Raw genomic sequence first — 19751 nt, forward strand, 5'->3', positions numbered from 1 at the left:
GCATTTGCGTATGTGGCATGACATTTTATTCTGGGTTATCAGATAATAAAACTGGCCTTTCTTCAAGAAAACCTTTGTAATGGATTTCTTACTGCTGCTGAACCATTTAGTTAATTGTTTTAATTGGAGAGAGGTATAACCACATGTGAGAAAAGAAGATCAGCCTTTGTTCCAGCTCTCTGAAAGGAAGAGCGAGTTCACTCCACCCTCCTCATCCAGTTGTAACAGGGTATGGCGGACGTAGAGAAAATGTTTCTATTTGTGGGGAGTCCAAACTAGGAATCAAGGTGGCAGCTGCTGATGAATCCAGTAAGGAATTCAGGATGGACTCCTTTATTCAGAGTGTGCTTCAAATGTGGAACCTACTAATTTCCTGAGGTAGTTAAAGCAAATAGCATTAATGCACTTGAGGGGAAGTGAGGTAAACACAAGGGAGAAACAAACTGGAGAGTATTTTGATCGAGTTCGGTCAAGCAGGTTGGGAAGTAGCTGATGTTGATGATTAAAACTAGCAAAGACCAATTGGACTAAATGACCTGATTCCTGTGTAGTTACATTCCTCTGCTAATATTACCAGTTATGTGATTTTTAGTTGAACAATATTGTATCTTATTTATTTGAAGATAAGAGTGTACGCAGTGTTAACTAGGAGGCTATGTACACATCTGTCCTCTACGACTGCTGCAGTATTGAGTGCAGAGTCATGGGACTGCCACACTACATCCTGTATCAGTGAATGTTGTCACAACAGTTCACCTAAATTCAATCCTCAGCAACCCACATTGCCACCTTTTATTGTGTGAGCTAACAAAACCTTTGGTCACCATTAGTTAGCTTTGCTGTCACTGTTCTCTTTTATGTTTCGGGTGAGGAATTGTAGGATCCGAGACACCTGCTTTGTCTCCTGTTTTGAGAAAAACCACCATGCAATCTAATGAATGGAGGCTGTTAGGCAAGATGTAGGGCAGCACGGTGGTACAGTGGTTAGCACTGCTGCCTCACAGCGTCAGAGACCCGGGTTCAATTCCCACCTCTGGCAACTGTCTGTGTGGAGTTTGTACATTCTCCCAGTGTCTGCTTGGATTTCCTCTGGGTGCTCTGGTTTCCTCCCACAGTCCAAAAATGTGCAGGTTAGGTGAATTGGCCATGCTAAATTGCCCCGTAATGTTGGGTGAAGTGGTAAAGGTAGGGGAATGGGTCTTGGTGGGTTGCTCTTCGGAGGGTCGGTGCAGACTTGTTGGGCCGAAGAGCCTGTTTCCACACTGTAAGTCACCTAAGTAATCTAATCTAATGTAGCTAACTGCAGCAATTGGATTAGAGTTAGAAACTCTGAGGATACTTAGATTTTAGATCTGGCTCCTTCAAGATGCAGAACTATTCTGCCCTTCTCCACACAGCTCCTTTGCTGCATTGTCAGATTGGGTGTAGAATTACAGAATAAAAAAATCTATGTTAATCATTAGATGATGCAGAAGAAAATTGTGCAATCACTTGGTTTTAATAGCAACTAAACCAGTTTACTAGTTCAAAACAATTCAATCAGGAATTTATAAGCACACAGTGAATGCAAGATAAACAAGTTGATAACTTTTTATCTGAATATCATATGGTTTCAGGTCAGACCGGTTCCGAGACTTATTCTGTGTGATACTTGCTTTCAGTGGTTAGTACTTTTGCCTTTCTGCGCCACGGTCACAGGTTTCCTTCCAGCCTCTGTGAACTATCAGTGTTGAGCTTGCATTTTCGCCTGTCTGCATGGGATTCCTCCCACAGTTCAGAGATGTGCAGGTTAGGTGGATTGGCTATGCTAAATTGTCCATAGTGTCCAGGGTCATGTAGGGTAGTGAATTAGCCATAGGAAATGCAGGGTTACAGGGATAGGGTAGTGGTGGGTCTGGCTGGGATGCTGTTTGGAAGGTCAGTGTGGTCAAATGGCCAGCTTCCATATTGTAAGGATTCTATAATTCTAAAGCACTGATGGTTTATACTTGGCTGCCACCTATCATCCTTCCTATGTTTCAGTATAGGGAGCTATTCGATGTCAATGTGGAGGATGGATCATTTCTCCTCTGCAGAAGAAACTCTTTTTGATAAATGAAAGTAGTTTGCACAAACTTTTAGGCTTGCTTATGTCATAAGCAATAGTTAATAAGATACTTGCATCTCCATCAAGAGACTGCATGGCAGAGCAGTCTGACTGAACTGCTTGATGGTCCACACAGTGCACATTATGTATCAGAATGGACTGCTTCAGTTATCTCATAAATATGTATTTTACTTTCTGTATTTCATGCAACAGTCAACCTGAAATGTTAACTCTTTTTCACAGATGCTGCTAGACTTGCTAAGTATTTCCAGCATCTTGTGTTTCACTCAAGGGTTTCTTGTATAAAAGTTGTCAGAAGAAAATTAAAATAGTCTTTGGATTTACAGCATGTATCTTAGCCACACTTGCATTTGTGATATCTAAGATGTGACAGCTGCTATCTGCCAGATCATATTGAATGCATGTAGCATTTTAGATAAGCACAGTCTCCTGTCCACATGCTAATTGGACAGCTACTGAAAACCGGATTCTTCAGAGACCGTTCTCTCCACTCTTCCCTCACTTTATTAAAGGAAATTAAAGCCAACTATTGAAATTCAAATGTAAACTGTGGCTGAGAAAAAATAGGTTACAAATTGGAATTTAGGATCTTTTTCTTTTCGTGCAGTTCAGTGTTTTAAGCTCCACGGCTGAACCATCCAGTGTGTGAAATATTTATTTTTTTACTGCTGTTCACTTGTAACAGTACTGGAATTGAACAATTACAATGTACCTATTTTTGACTCCATCTACATGATTAATACCTTTTTTTGGTCTTTAGGTGTGCTGTATCTTCAATACGGAGATGAAGTGACACAGTTTGCAATGCCAAATGAAATCACAACTATGGATACAGTTCATGCACTCTTCGTACGTGCCTTCCCTAAGCAGCTCACAATGAAAATGTTGGAATCTCAAAATGTAGCTGTATATATTAAGGATGAGGCAAGAAATGTCTTCTATGAACTATCTGATTTAAGGTAAGCAAATGGTGTCAAATGTTTTTGTTTGCAGAGGATACAACATACACATCCAGACATGCTGCAATCTTTTGAAGTATGCTATTCAGACCATGAAAGTGGCATCTGAATGTTAGGAAAAGCATTTTTATTATGTCGCTTGGATTCGGTTGTCTTGCTTATCATTATTGAAGTTTTCCTATATATATATGAAATCTTTCGATACACAAGTAGGAATTTATTTTGATCAAACTAGTCTCACCTATTTTTAGAAATTTCAGTTGAAGTTTCCAAAGCTGTCATAGTATAATTTAAAGAATTAATGCCAAAATCTATTTGCATTTAACTGTGACAAAGTATCCCCCTACTGTATTAAGCTGCAAAGTGCCTTTTCTTTGGTGAAGTGTTAACCTTTTGTGGATCCTGTAGTTTCAAGACACTAAACTGGAATCAACTGATTTTGGCATAGCTTGAAAACGTAACAATTTGAGGCTGAATGTGAAGTTTCTGGGATTTGTTTGCAATGGTTTACATTTGGAATCCGTTTAACTAAGCCTTTAATCAGCTTTACCATGAAGTCTTGGTGAGGCAATAATTTTCCATTTTTTAAACATTGTCAATATAAATGTCCCAAACTTTGGAATTCCTATGAAAACACAAATTATGTTTGCATAGGACCCTCAGTAAACAATTGAATTAAACAACTCTTCCTAGTCTTTGAAATTGACAATATCTCTGTACTACCTCTAGTCGCAATTCAGGTACCTTGCTGTCAGGAACTAGGGAAGTTATAATGGGGGAGAAAAGTGATGCAGACAAGTTTAAATACATATTTTGGTTCTGACTTCACAAAGGAGTACAAGAATAGCATCCTAAAAATGTTGGGGATCAATGAATGATTAATTGTCACATTTGACAAGGGAGATAAAACAGAAGAGTGTTCTGTCACCACAATCTGGCACCATTTTCAGGTATAAAAGAATAAAAATAAAGTGCTTAAATATTTGACTTCATCTTCATGTCCCATTTACTTGCTCACTCCTTGCTATCCAATGCCCCAGGCACATCTTTCCGATGAAGCAATGATTTACCTGCACTTTATTCAATCTAACCTTCTATATTCGCAGCTTACAATGTAGCCTCCTCTACACTGGGGAAACAAAACATAGGTGCTCTGCAAAGTGGTCAGTCTATGTTCTGTCAGCAAAAATGACCCTGAGCTTCCTGTTCCCTGCCAATATTTCTGACTTGGTCTTGCTGCAGTGCTTCAGCAAAGCCAGTGCAAGCTGGAAGAACAGCATCACACTTTCCGCTTGGGGACCCTAAGGGCTTCATGACTGAGTCATAGATCCTTTGGTCCAACTCCTTCATGGTGACCAGATATCCTAAATTAGTCGAGTACCATTTGGCTCATGCCCCTCTAAACCCTTCCATTCATGTAGCCATCCAGATGTTTTTTAAAATGTTGTAATTGTACCAGCCTCCTCCACTTCCTTTGGCGGCTCATTTGATTTGCCATACCAACATGCACCTCGTGTTTATCTAAATTAAACTCCTTCTGTCAATCCTTGACCATTTTCCCTTCTAAGTTTTACTCTGAGGTAACCTCCTTCACTGTCCACTACACTGCCAATTTTGGTGTCATCTGTAAGCATACTAATTGTACATCCTATATTCCGATCCAAACCACTAATATAAATGGCAAAAAGCAGGGGACCTAGCACCAATCAATGTGTGGCATGCCACTTTGATACATTCAATATAGAGTTCCCTAATTTTAGGGCCTGAGCACCTTCTCCCATGTCCTTACCTCAAACCTTTTATGCAGTGAGGGCATCACACGGGCTGCTGTGATAACCAACTCATTGTCAGGTACTAACGGTCCCTATGAGCAGCTATTTATTCTCCCAAGATGACCTTTACCCATTCCTTCCGCCTCCATCCCTCTCTGTCTTGGGTGCTCTTCCTTCCCTTTACTATTTGCAATTGTTCAGCACAGGGGTTTATAGAATTTTAGGTGCCTATTTTGAGGACAGCTGTCCAGAATTTACAGGTGAAGGTAAAGATGTTTTCAGTTCAGGGTAGCCCGACTGAAGATATCCCAGTGGCTCCTGTTTGCTTGTATTTGGCTCTTGATTAACCAATCACCTGACCTTGTCATCTTATCTGAAACTTGCACATGTTGCTGAATCTCGGGCATCTCTGACAGCTTTTGTGAACAGAACTTTCTTCTTTCAATAGTTAGCCACATTTGAGTTCAATCTCTTCAGCATTGCCACCAGGACTTTAATGCATGCCACTACTAATTCACTATCAAAACCTTCCGTTTCACTTTTTTAATAAAAAGCTTTGCTGCATCACCACGATTTTCCTGCCCCCTCTCAATACCATAATCATTCCTGTGTGTATGACCTGTAAGTTTGCTCAACCACTGGTGTTTGTACCTTGCACAGAAACACTATTCAAAAGCTTGCTAAGCTTTTGTTTTACTTAGCAGAATGGAGCTAAGGGGAAATTTCTTTTCTTTGCATCTTATTCACTGCTTTGTAAAGATGTACGGAGTGCTCTGTCAATACAAATTGTTTTTGTAAAAGTTCCATTAAGATGTAAATACACTCTGACCACCATCATGTCCAAGTCACTGCATGTATTTAGACATAAGGGTGAGAGACCAAACCTCACATAAATATAGCTTTGAATGCTTGTGAATTGCAGAGTAAACAAATAAAACCCCATGTAAACAAACGGAAGTCAGAAACTCGAGATTCACCCTAGAGTACATACTTTAACACTCTAAGCCTCCTTATATTCATCTGATTCAACAGTTTGTTTTAAGTAGGAACCCTTTCAAACATCACTTCCAGATGGTCCTGGAATCTGGGCAAACAGTAGAAATTTCAGCTGAAGTATAGGATTTTTAGTGTAGCACAGACTAAGTTGTGTACATGAAGTGTGCTCTTGCTAATAAACCATTCATATGGTGTTAATGTTACAGTCTCAGCAGGTTATAAATATTTTTCCATCTAATGGAAATCATTTTTGAACATCTTAATATTTTAGAGGTTTTCAGAGGTAGTGGTATAATGAATAGGGATATCCATAAAATCTCACTGGTTGGAAATGTGCTGAAGCCAATGTTTACAGCATTTTTCTATAAGTGGGGAGGCACGGTGGCACAGTGCCAGGGTTCCAGGTTTGATTCCAGCCTTGGGTGATTGTGCAAACTCCACACAGACACATTCTCCTCATGTCTGTGTGGGTTTCCTCCGGGTGCTCTGGTTTCTTCCCACAGTCCAAAGATGTGCAGGTCAGGTAAATTGGCCATAGTGTTCGGTGCATTAGTCAGAGGGAAATGGGTCAGTGTGGACTGGTTGGGCCAAAGGGTCTGTTTCCACACTGTAGGGAATCTAATCGGATTGGTATTGAGGGTTAAGATCCCTGAGTTTGCATATGATACTAAGCAAGGGAGAATAGTGAATTGTGAGTCTGATGCTGAGCACCTTCAGAGGGACTTAGACAAATTGTCCAAATGGGCAGACACCTGGCAGATGAATTTCAATGCAGAGAAATGTGGGATAATGCATTTTGATTAAAAGTACAGGCTCAATTGTACAAAATTGAGGGGAGTACAGGAGCAGAGGGACCGTGGGGTTCATGTACATAATTCTCTGAAAGTGCTCAGGCAAATGGAAACGGTTGTTAAGAAAGCTTGTAAGATCCTTGGGTTTATAAATAGGGTAGAGAGTATAAAAGCTAGGATGTGAGGCCACACCCCTACAAGTCATTGGTCACATCACATTTGGAGTATTGCGTTCAGTTCTCAGTATCTTATTTAAGGAAGAACATTAAAGGCCTTAAAGAATCCCTACATTAAATAGGGACGTATAGAATCCCTACAGTGTGGAAACGCGCCCTTCGGCCCAGCAAGTCTACACCGACACTTTTGAAGAGTATCCCACCTAAACCCCTTCCCCATTACTCTACAGTACCCTTGACTAATGCACCTAACCTACACATTCCTGAACACTGTGGGCAATTTAGCATGGTCATTTCATCTAACCTGCATAGATTTGGATTGTGGGAGGAAACGTGAGCACCCGGAGGAAACCCATGCAGACACTGAGAATGTGCAAACTCCACACAGTCACCTGAGGCTGAAATAGAACCTGTGTCCCTGGCACTGAGCCAGCAGTGCTAACCACTGAACCACCATGCCACCTGGGCAGAATGCAAAGGAAACTTACTAGAATGATGCCAGGAATGTGGGATTTTAGATACAAGGAAAGATTAGAGAAATGGAGCTTATTTTCCTTGGAGTGGAGAAGATTAAGAGGGGACCTATTGAGATGTTCACAATTATGAACAGTTTTGACAGTTCTGATGCCACTCAATGCCAGTAAATAGACGTCACAATTTCAAGATTCAGCAAGAGAGCTACGGGCGACTTCACTACATGGGGGAGGTGGATTCCATAGGCGGTTTCAGAAGACAGCTGGATATATATTTGAAAGTATTGGATTAAGAGGACCACATATAAGACTGGAGAATGGAACTAGCTGGGTAGTACTTCCAGGAGCTCATACAGACATGAATGTCCTTCTAATTCTATGATTCCATGTAAAATACATTGGATGCTTTCAGCAAACTTTTCTTGTTCAGGTGTGTCTATTTGAACACCAACACACCCAAGCTCATGATCAGATAATTCTAAATACTTTCAGTGGCTTCTTGGGTATCTTATTGAAACTGTGCTGCCATCTGTTTTCTCCTATTAAAAAGCTATATAAAGGAAGAATTAACAAACATGACAAAAGATTTGAAATTTTGTATTCCTCAATTGCTAAGTTAAGGAAATATACCATTTTTGAGTTATTGAATTCTACAGGTCAAGTGTATCCGTGACTATAGGAATTTTTTCTGAGTATTCTGTTCTGTTCCATTTAGTACTGATTTTTGCTGTGTGACAAAGTGGAGTGCAAAATAAAAATATGCAAATTAGTTACTTTTATGAATTGATAAAACCCAGAACTATGTGACACACAGCAGTGTGTTACGTGACCTTTGGTTCCCATGTGCCAAGTTGTTGATCAAACTTGGTAAATTAAGACCAGCCATAGCTCTTAAAATGTCCTCACACCCTTGCCTTCAAGAGGGAAGAGGAATTGATTATAGCCTCGAGCTATTCCTATGTACTTTGTCCCACTTCCTGAACTCTTTAAATATGAACAATGGAAAACTTGTGATCGTATGTTCCTACTTAGAGGTTTGTTCCTGATGCATGAGAAAACCTACCTGTGGGGGAGGTTATAAACTGCATTCATTTGGTTTTTTATAAATTCTTACTCCTCGCTTGCTCTTCCCTACCTCCCCAGACATTCTCATTCTCATTCTCTTCTGATCTTCCACCCTTTTAAAACAACACTTCAACTACTCAATTATTCCCTCACCTCTTCCATTGCCACAAAATCAATCACTGTTGTTTACCTCTGCTGTCCCTTGCCACACACTCACCTGCCAATGCTATTCCCTTCTCTTTTACTTCAGAATTCATAGGGCTTCAATTTGGGAATGACTTGTTCATCATTTTGTCTGATCATTCATCACCTAGAATTTCTTCAGCTTTGGCAGGCATAACTGTGTCTTGCTTTCTTTGGTGAAATGATTCATTTAGAGTAGCACAAAACATTGCTACTAAACAAACCATTGTTTGTATTACCCATTTTTATAAAATTCTATCAACTTTTGTCACAGATGACTTGAATTTACTGATATCCTTCTGAGTACCTTCTGGTACATGATGGCTTTTGAAATAAATGGGAAAAATAATGCAGTGAATTATTTGATGACTTTCAACATACATCAAAGTGTTCAATTATTTTTGTTAATTAAGTTACAGAAAAGGATATCTATTTGGCCCAAGTAAATTCATTTATTTATGAAAGTCCTGTGGTCTTTGGTGTATTATCAAAGCTACATCACTGCAGTTGGATGCGTGTTGCGTATGCTAGTCATGCTGAATAAAGAAGAATATTGTGATATCAAGCAATTTTTACCTTTCACTAGTTTATATGTCTGTCCCCTTGACTTTTTGTTTAATTTTTTACATTTCAATTGCCTTTATGTCCTGTTTCCTTACCAGGCTGAGCACAAGTTCTAATCAGATCTTTTTTTCATGAGGGAACCTTGAGGTATTTTATGATGCAACTGTAATATTTGCATGTTCTCATTGTATTTCTGAGCAGCTGGAAGACCAACATGTAATCCTTTGCTTAGTGACCTTCCAGCCTTCAAGATTCAACATTGAGTTTAACAATTTTAGAGCATGAACGCCCCCCCCTTCATTGTCTATTACTTATACCCATGACCCTAGGTCCCATCATGAATGGGTTGCTTTCAAAGTACCCAACCCATTTTCAATTACTCATACACCCCATTATCATCTATCTAGTTTCTCTTCTTCCCAGGTTGACTATCAACAATCCATTTATCTGGCTACCATTTGTTCTCGCCCCGTCTCCACTTATTTCTCCTTTAACACCATTTTTTTTAGTTGCTTCTAGATTCTGAAGAAGGACTCTATTAATTCTATTTTCTGTCCACAGACACTGCTAGATCTTCTGAGTTTCTCCAGCAATTTCTATTTTTTTGTTTTCCGATCTCTGGCATGTACAGTTGTTTGTTCTATTATAATGGAAACTACCTGTTTAGACTTGTCCTATAGTACAATAAGTAAAATCAACTCTTTGTATAAAAGGAGTTTAAAAGTCTAGGACAATTAGTAGTGACTTCAAGGCTTAGGTGATATTACCTAGTTAGACTGTTCAGAGATGTTATTACACGTGTCTGAAGCAGAACCCGAGGTAGGGGCACTACCACTGCACCACAAAATCCTTCAAAGGGTACTCTTCCTTATGCTGCAACCTTCAAATCATCATCTCTAAAATTCATATGCTTGTCATTGTCCAATTAATCTCTAACTCTGATTGTTTTGAAGGTCAAATTTGTTCCATGACTCCTAGTGTAATTCCATGGTAGGTTAATTGATGCAATTTGAAGACTTGCATATAGTGCACAATTTGTTGTTTTCTTCAATTTCTCTATTGTGCTATTCTACCCACAGCTCAAAATAAAGCACAAATCAATTAGTGGTAGAGGAGGTTTGTAAATGTGAGAACTGCCTTTAAAAAATTGCCATTGAGAAACCATTTAAGAGCTGAAAATAATCAGATCTAAATGGCCAATTAGGAGAATCTAAAAGGAAAGAACCATATTGCGCGCACAACTGCCTTTTGTCTTCATTGTTTTCCCCTCAGCAGTTAAATTCTTTAAAATGTCCAAAGTAATACTTAATTACTGCATATTAAACATTTCTTCGCAACAACATTGTCATATTTAAATGTGGAATTCTTTCATTTATTTTTAGTATCCTCCTAAGTTTTCAGCTTCAGGCATCAGCCTTTCAAAAAGAAAATCTGGACTTTATTAAGTACAATTTTGCATTTGAGTCCCTGGACCTCCCAGTAAAATGGAAAACTGTAAAGTGATTTCAAAGAAACTACTATGAAATATATGAATATATTTTCTGTTTGGTTCTCAGATTGTTTCTTTTGCTTGATGTCTGATTGTTTCTAAGTTTGTTAAGCTTAATTAAGTTCTCTTGCTAAAGGGAATACAACTTACAAAACAAATTCCTTCACTGAAGTTGGTCATCTCTCTCTTTTCCCCTTTCATTCTGCAGCACTTGATAGAAACTGTCTCAAGGATGAAATTGAGAAATTTTTTTGAGGAAACATTTCTGATTTAAGAATAGCTTGAGCTAGAGTTGTGTATGTATTTTATGAAAGCTGTCCGTGATCCCATACTCTGGTCCCCCATTCCTAGTGGTGTCTTTCAAAATAATTTATTTATACAATTTTTCACAAAAAAAAGTCCAATTTTGAAATTGTTCCTCTTCATTCCCCTACAAAGCTCCTAGATCTTTTCCTTTAATCATTCACGTGATGAGGGGATCACTGGCTAGGCCAGCATTTATTGCCCATCCCTATTGGCCCAGAGGCTAGTTAAGTGTTAACCAAATTGCTGTGGGTCTGGTGTCACAGGCACCCCAGACCAGGTAAGAATGGCAGTTTCCTTTTCTAATCGACATTAGTGAACCTCTAAAAATTGACAATGGATTCATGGTCATCATTGGGCTCTTAATTCCAGATTTTTACTGAATTCAGGTTCCACCATTTGTCTTGGTAGAATCCAAACCTGGATCCCTAGAATATTAGCTGGGTCTCTGGATTTAACAGTCCAGCAATAAAACCACTAGGCCATCACTACTGCTGGATCCCATGGAATACTTACCTCACTTTTCTGTGTTCACAGTATTGACAAACTGTCTGCGCTGCAGTCTTGCCAAATTCCAAGATTCCCAGCAAAATGTAACAAAACCAAAAGACTACCTCCTACTTTCGGGAGGCATTGCTAAGCCTTGAGACTCTTTGTTCTGGTGCAGCCATTTTTCCAACCTTTATCCAATCCTTCTCAATTGCTCGAATTATTTTCATAGTTTCTTGTTTCATTCATTTCCTGTTGCCTATTTGCAAATCCTTCAGCTTCTCACCATGATATTGCCAAGCTCTAGAAGCTGCACAAGTTGTAACAAAGTTTTGGATGTCCAACTCCATGTTCTTGACAACTAAGTGAACCTCTTCTGATGCATATTGTGTCCTCTAATCTGCTCTGTATTTCTAATTTACAGGGTTAACTCTATAGATACAGAAATGCATGCTCACAATGAAAATCATGGATTGCAGTTTTTTTCAGAAAGTATGTTGGAGAATTTGAACTGGCTGGTTGGGAAATTCATTCTGTGTTTTAATACGTAATCTGTACACTCACATGTACACGTTAATGGCAAGAATTCATCATTTGGCCCTTCAAGATTACTGTGCTATTTGACAAGGTCATGGTTGGTCTGATGATCTCACCTTCACTTTCTTGCCTACCTCCAATATCCTTGTATTTTTGACTAACTAGGAAATCTAGCCCTGATGAAGGGCTTTTGCCTGAAATGTCGATTTCCCTGTTCCTTGGATGCTGCCTGAACTGCTGTGCTTTTCCAGCACCACTCTAATCTAGAACCTACTAACTAGGAAATCTATCTACCGCTGTCTTAAAATATTCAACGATCCTCTGCCCTTCCACTAATCACTGGAAAAAGAATTTCTAGTTTCTGCTTCCTCAAAAACAAATTCTCATCTCAGTATTAAATGAGATTCTGCTTATTTTTAAACTGTTCCCCCTTAGTTCTGGCAACCCAGATAGGAAATTATTCTTTCAGCATCTACCATGTGAAGTCTCATCAGGATTTTGTGCGTTTCAATAAAATCACTTCTCATTCTTCTGAGCTCCACTGGATAGAAGCACAACCTGCTCAACATTTCCCACATAACAGGAATGGACCTTCTCCACACTGCTTCAAATGCAAAAATATCCTTTCTTAAATAAGGCAACAAAATTGTATACTTTATTCAAGTTGTGTTTTCATTGCCCTGTACAGCATCCTACTTTTGTATCCAATTGTCCTTGTAATAAATAGCAGCTTTCCAAATCACTTGCCGCATCTGCATGCTCACTTTTTCTGATTCATGCTCCAGGATATCCAGATTCCTTTGCACCTCAGTTCTGCAGTATCTCCAATTTTAATTTTTCTTTTCTATTCTTCCTGCCAAAGTGAGAGCAAGTTCACATTTCCCATATATTACTTCACTATCAAATCTTTGCTCACTCACTCAATCTTTCTAACTCACCTTGTAGACTTCTGATGTCCTCTTCATAACTTACTTTTCTACTTTGTCGTCAGCCAGTTTAGTTGCCACTCAGTCAGCAAAGTTATAGGGTCATAGAGATGTACAGCATGGAAGCAGACCCTTCGGTCCAACTTGTCCATGCTGACCAGATATCCCAACCCAATCTAGTCCCACCTGCCAGCACCTGGCCCGTATTCCTCCAAGCCCTTCATATTCATATATCCATCCAGCTGCCTTTTAAATGTTGCAATTGTACCAGCCTCCATCACCACCTCTGGCAGCTCATTCCATGCACATTTCACCCTCTGTGTGAAAACGTTGCCGCTTAGGTCTCTTTTATATCTTTTTTCCCCCCTCACCCTAAATCAATGCCCTCTAGTTCTGGACGACTCAACCCCAGGGAAAAGAATTTGTCTATTTATCCTATCCATGCTGTTGATATTGATTGTAAATTGTTGAATCCCCTGATGCCTGTGGCATTCTACTTATTACATCTTGCCAACTTATTCTGACTCAAATTAACACTCTGGTTAGCTAACAAGAAACAAGAGTCAATCTTCTCTCCATGGTAACATGTTATCCTCTATACCACAAGCTCTTGTTCTGTTTAGTAACGTTTGGTGTGGCATCTAGTCAAATGCCTTCAAGTACACCATTTTTACATTTTGCTTGTAACTACTTCAAAGTGCTCTTAATAAATTTGTCAAGCTCCGTTTCCCTTTCACAAAACCATGTTGACTCTGCCTGATTTTGTTTCAATAAGCACCCCTGCTTTAACATCCTTAAGATTAGATTCCAGCATTTTCCTGTGACTAATGTTAGAGGAACCATCCTGTAGCTTACTGATTTCTGTCTCCCACTTTGTAGACAGGAGTTCTATTTGCAGTGACATGTAATATCTGCTTTTTAACATCTATCGTTGACGTAAGTAGTTTAAATTAGAGACAAACACCAAAATCTATTCTGATATGTACTTGACCAAAATTAAGAATTAATTAATTTTCCTCCGTAGGAAACCCTTTTCCTCTTTTTATCTCCTTGCATAATTGAGCTTAGTTTAAGTCATGAGCACCCAGAAAGGAAAATTGAGATTAATTTTTGCTACTTTAATATAAAAAATTGTGAAATCCAATACTGTCCACTAAGGTTTTTAAAGTAAGTTATGAATGTTATGAACAACATATAGGAAGATTATCAGAAGGCTGTCTATTTGTTATGAAATGACACAGCATTACTCAACCCAATATGAAACAGATTCTAATCACTGGACACCTAGCTATGCATTCTGCAAAATAATGGTTGTTTTAATCATAATTTGAATGTTTAGAATCCTGTCAGATATTCACAGCTTAAAAGTATTTTGTCAACTTTTTAGATGACAAAGTCCTAAATATTTCTACATTATTTATGTGAAAATATCTGAATTTCAAAAGCATAGACGTATTTGAACAGATTTGATGTCCTTTACCTTGAATATCATCTCTTTGAACACTATGACTCTTCTGAAATTGAACTGAAGCCAAGGCTTCTCATTACAGATGAGAAATAATCTGTTGCCTGTGATGTTGAGTAAAATAATTATAATCAAACTGTGAGGAATAACTGAGTTTCATACTCTGAGCCAGGTACATTGGGATATATTATCCTTAGAATGTGTATTGGAGATTTCGTGCTTGCACATAACCAGTTGTGCTGTGAGGTTATCACACGATGAGGAATTTGGAGTTGCTATATTCTGTTTTGGGCCTGTGTAAATTGGAAAGTACCTGAATTTTTGGCCTGGGTAAATTGGCAAGTACTCTAATTTCAGTAAGCCTTAACACTTGATTTGATCTCCATATAAGTATACTATGGCCAAGCTGATGAGCAAAGATTTAAATTGTCTCTGAAACTATCCACAATCAGATCTGATGTGCAGTATAGTTCTTTGGATAGCGTTTGCTACTGGACTGAAAGGGTTTGTTTTGCCTGCTCCAATGTGAACCCAGGCTAGTGGATCTATTCCATTAATTTTTTTAATTGCCAATATGAATAAGTAGGTTTGATTGACATTTTCTTCAGACTGAGATAGAGTGAAATGAAAGGATTTGATGATGAGGCTGATTGTAAACAAAATAGAATTCTTGAGGGAAGAAGTAAAAGTAACAAACTAGGAAATACTTGGTTAAAAAGTAAAACGTTTCTATAAACCACACTAATGAACATACAAGATGAAAAGATAGGCAAGAAAAATACATGTAAACTATACAAGAATTCTTCAGATGAATGGCACAATTAAATTGGAAAAGGAACGACAGCTCAAAAGAAGGGCTGAGAAGTGACAGATGGAGTTTAATTCAGATAAATGTGAGGTGCTGCATTTTGGGAAAGCAAATCTTAGCAGGACTTATACACTTAATGGTAAGATCCTGGGCAGTGTTCCTGAACAAAGAGACCTTGGAGTGCAGGTTCGGAGCTCCTTGAAAGTGGAGTCGCAGGTAGATAGGATAGTGAAGAAGGCGTTTGGTATGCTTTCCTTTATTGGTCAGAGTATTGAGTACAGGAGTTGGGAGGTCATGTTGCGGCTGTACAGGACATTGGTTAGGCCATTGTTGGACTATTGCGTGCAATTCTGGTCTCCTTCATTTCGGAAAGATGTTGTGAAACTTGAAAGGGTTCAGAAAAGATTTACAAGGATGTTGCCAGGGTTGGAGGATCTGAGCTACAGGGAGAGGCTGAACAGGCTGGTGCTGTTTTCCCTGGAGCACCGGAGGGTGAGGGGTGACCTTATAGAGGTTTACAAAATTATGAGAGGCATAGATAAGATAAATAAACAAAGTCTTTTCCTTGGGGTGGGGGAGTCCAGAACTAGAGAGGGCATAGGTTTAGGGTGAGAGGGGAAAGATATAAAAGAGACCTAAGGAGCAACTTTTTCACGCAGAGGGTGGTAAGTATATTGAATGAGCTGCCAGAGGAAGTGGTGGAGGCTGGTACAATTGCAACATTTTGGAGGCATTTGGATGGGTATATGAATAGGAAGAGTTTGGAGGGATATGGGCTGGGTGCTGGCAGGTGGGACTAGGTTGGGTTGGGATATCTGGTCAGCAGGGACTGGTTGGACCAAAGGGTCAGTTTCCATGCTGTACATCCCTCACTCTATAATAGGAATCTGTTTGAACTGGTTTGTAAGGATACAAGTATCAAGAAGATCCTGGATATTATTCAAGTCACTGTTGTTATTGTTAGCATTTTTTTAATGTAATAAAACATCCCATGATGCCTTTCAGGAGCATTGTAAAACAAAACATGACATCACCTGAGCTGTATGATATTGGTTGCTTGGTCAAGAAGCTAGTTGTAAGTATCTTAAATGAGACAAAGTAAAGTAGATATGGAATTCCAGAGCTTAGCTCATGGGCAACTAACAGAATGGATACCATTAGTGGAGCAGTTACACTGGAAATGCACACAGGGTTACAGTGAAGAGTGCAGATACCTTGGTGAATATTGAGTTTGGATGTGAATGCAGAGATTGCAACAAGCGATGTCATGGAGGGATTTGAAAATAAGAATAAGAATTTTTAAATGAAGACCGCTAAAGCCACAAGGAAACAGGACTTGCAGTGTGTTAAAATACTAGGAGCAGAGTTTTGAATGATTTTAAGTGTGAAGGTGATGTGTGGGCGGTCAGCCAGCATTGGAATAGCTGAGTGTAGAAGTAACTATAAAAACTTTATTTTGTATATAATTTGGATGTTAAAAATGAGCAGATAGGTTTTGGTCAACTGTGAAGGTGATTTTTGTTTTGTTTTTAAAAGGGTCAGTCATTTAGAACAGTGACCTAAATATGTCATTTCTAGTAAGGCATGTGACTTCAGTCAGATGTCTGACCGGATACGATGGTGCTAATAGAAGGAAAATGAATACTAAGTTTACAACAGCTCCGAGGCCATTGGATTAGCTTTTGTCTTCAGTCAGAAATATCCAAAGTTGAATTTATAAGAAAAGCAGTTTGCTCCTAACAGGAGAATCAAGTTGTCAGTCCAGGGCGATCAGTTTTTTTTTTCTCAATATTTCTTCATGGGTTTGGCTATTTATGACAGGATCTGCATTCATTGCCTTTCTCTAATTGCCCCTTGAACTCAGTGGCTTGTTTGGGCTATTTCAGAGGGATTTTAGTATTGGGTCTGGAGTTGCATGCAGACCAGACCAGGTAAGGATAGTACATTTCCTTCCCCGAAGGATACTAGCAAATCAAATGGGTATTTACAACAATTAACCTAGTTACATGGTCACTATTAGACAGATTTTTTTTTTAAATTAAAGGCCGTGAAGACCATTACTTTGTATATTCTCTATTTTTGATTGTGAATTGAAATGGGAAAAGAATTGTTTTGAAAACCAAGGACTGTTGATGGACTTGCTTTTTAAAAACTAACTTTTAAATGCTGTTCAGACCTTTGCTTGCTGCAGTTCTGGGGGAAGGACTGCAGATGGTGCTGAAGTTAGCAGATGTATACAAAGTAAGATTTGGCAGGCAAGATGTAGCTGATTAATCTGTGTTATGGTGACCACTTATCAAACATAAAAGCCTTCTGCCTCCCAGACAGTTGAATCATTTGTGAGTATAAATGTTTGTGCAGAAGCCACCAGACCTCTGAAAAGGAAAAGCTCCATTAATTCTTTGCGACCCTGAAGGAAGCCAGTTTATTTCCCTTCACCAGTTTCTGTAAACTGTGACTTTTAACCAACAAATCAAAGACATTATAAATGTGAAGTAATGAAGCAGTTGTTCTTTGCTTCCTGCAAGCAGGTGAAAATACTTGGATAAGTTAAATAAACCAATTAATTGAAATAGTAAATAATTTTTAGAAGCATTCACTAGAGGAAGTGTACTAACCTGCTTTCTGATGACATGCTATCCAAATTCTGCAGTAAATCACTCTAGGTGTTAAAGTAGAATAAAGAACAGTAGATGTTGAAGATCTGTAACAGAACCAGAAACTGGTGGGGAACCTCAATGCATCTGACAGAGTTGATATTTCAAGTCCAGTCACCCTTAGAGTTCTGAAGAAGGGTCACTGAACTCAAAAACTTAACTGTGCTTTCTCTCTGCAGATGCTGCCAGACCTGAGTTTCTCCTGTAGTTTTGTTTCAAACTCTAGGTTATGATTGAATTCCAAAGTCAATTCATGCAAAACTGTAGCTTTCCAGGATTATTCACCACTGCTTAGAGGGGTACTTTCTTATTCAAACAACTAACGAGTAGACAACTGCAGTGAAAACCAAATAAAGAGCAAAACACAGCAGAACTATCCAGAAGCTTTTGTAAGGCACATTCATGGCTTCAAAATCGCAGTCAGAACTGGTTCACTTTTCTTTTTCCTCACTTCTACTAATGTTGTGTAATTGGCTGGCCAGCACCAACCTGACCTTGATTGACCAATCATTGCCAGCTCTGAGTCTGGAATGTCTGAGCCAAAACACTTGTCGTGTTCTTTGGACAGTAATTAACCTGCAATTATCTTTCCAGGCCAGTTCTCATAAACAAACATCAGTTTGGGGGTTTGCTCTGTTTTTAATGCAAGTTGCTGCTCAAAGTTAAAAGTTCAATTTTCAACTGCAGCTCACAGTTCCAAACCAAAAATAAAAATAAAGGTCTTAACAATAGGTTGGATAGACACAGATCTGGCAAATGGAGATCAGTGTAGAAAAATGGGAAATCATTTATTTTGGAATGAAGAATAATAAAGATGCCTATTATCTAAATGTTGAGAGGTTGCAGAGGTCTGAAATGCAGAGGGGTGTAAGTGTTCTAATAGGATTGTATGCAAGTATAGAAAATAATCAGTAAAACTAACTGATTTTTTTATTGTGAGGGGAGTTAGTGCAAGGATGGGGAGTTATGCTTCAGTTATACAATCAGTTGTCATTGGCAGTCCCCTCCCATTGGCGATGACTCTCTCAATTCAGGATAAGGCCACCGGTAGCTATACAGATCGATGCAGCTTCTGTAGGCTCTGTTACATTTGGGGCAGGTGGTGTTGGGAAGGGGTGGGTAGAGCATTGGAGTGGCTGTGTACCCCTTCTGTTATTTACACCTGGCTTCCACTTTTTGTCAACAGCATGTCTTGAGATACTCCATACCTTCCCAGATGCTGCTCCTCTACTTTTTGGATGGTCTTGGACCAGTGATTTCTAGGTGTCACTGGGCATGCTGCACTTTGTCAGTGAGACCTTGAGGGTATCACTGAAGCACTTCCTCTGTCCATCTGGGGCTCACATGCCATTTTGAAGTTGGGAGTAGAGCACCAGCTTGGGGAGTCTCGTGTTCATCAAGCGGATGATGTGCCCAGGCCATCACAGCCTTTGATAGGTGGTCAGTTCGTCGATGTTGGTATACAGGGCAATGTAAGACTGCATCTAGAGTATCGTGCAGTACAGGGCACAGTCCTTACAAGTGTTGGAAGCTATTCAGAAAATTTACTAGACTATTACCTGGGATGAGGAAATACCAGACAGGCAGGCCTGAGTCCCCTGGAGCATAGAGTCGAAGATGACTTAATTGAAACAGAAGGATCCTGAGGGGACTTGACCAGGTGAATGTGGGGAATATGTTTTCTCTTGGAGAATCTAGAACTAGGCATACGTAAGATACTATTGGACTGCATAGTCTTCTGAGAGGATATCACTGAATTTCATTGACAAATCAGTATTCCAGGTTTTAGGGAAGAGTGAGTGAGCCAGCCAGTCTTTATGGTTTACCATGTGGATGGAAGTGCATGCTCAGATTGAAGTGGCCAAGTTTATGAAGATTTAAAAGACTGGAAAATCTGTCTAGCTTTAGCTACTTGGAGGAATCTTAGCATTTTCTTGCACTGATAGCCAGCTTTGGATTTAAGAGTTGCCAGGCTGATTAAGGAATTGGGG

At 39.2% G+C, this 19751-nt stretch overlaps 1 protein-coding gene across 10 annotated transcripts in view; it reads left to right on the top strand.

The window, feature by feature from the left end:
• The window catches only part of LOC122550039 (sickle tail protein), a 720789-nt gene that overhangs the window by 541217 nt on the left and 159821 nt on the right, over positions 1-19751 (top strand). For all 10 annotated transcript variants that reach the window (XM_043690462.2, XM_087987428.1, XM_087987424.1 and 7 more), the window contains one exon: positions 2868-3066. In XM_043690462.2, the coding sequence (XP_043546397.2) occupies positions 2868-3066 (199 nt within the window). The remainder of the gene's footprint in view (positions 1-2867; positions 3067-19751) is intronic.

The sequence above is a fragment of the Chiloscyllium plagiosum genome, unplaced genomic scaffold, assembly GCF_037043375.1.
Source record: "Chiloscyllium plagiosum isolate Xiang-an unplaced genomic scaffold, Cpla_swu_hap1 HiC_scaffold_5, whole genome shotgun sequence".
Taxonomy (NCBI): Eukaryota; Metazoa; Chordata; class Chondrichthyes; order Orectolobiformes; family Hemiscylliidae; genus Chiloscyllium; species Chiloscyllium plagiosum.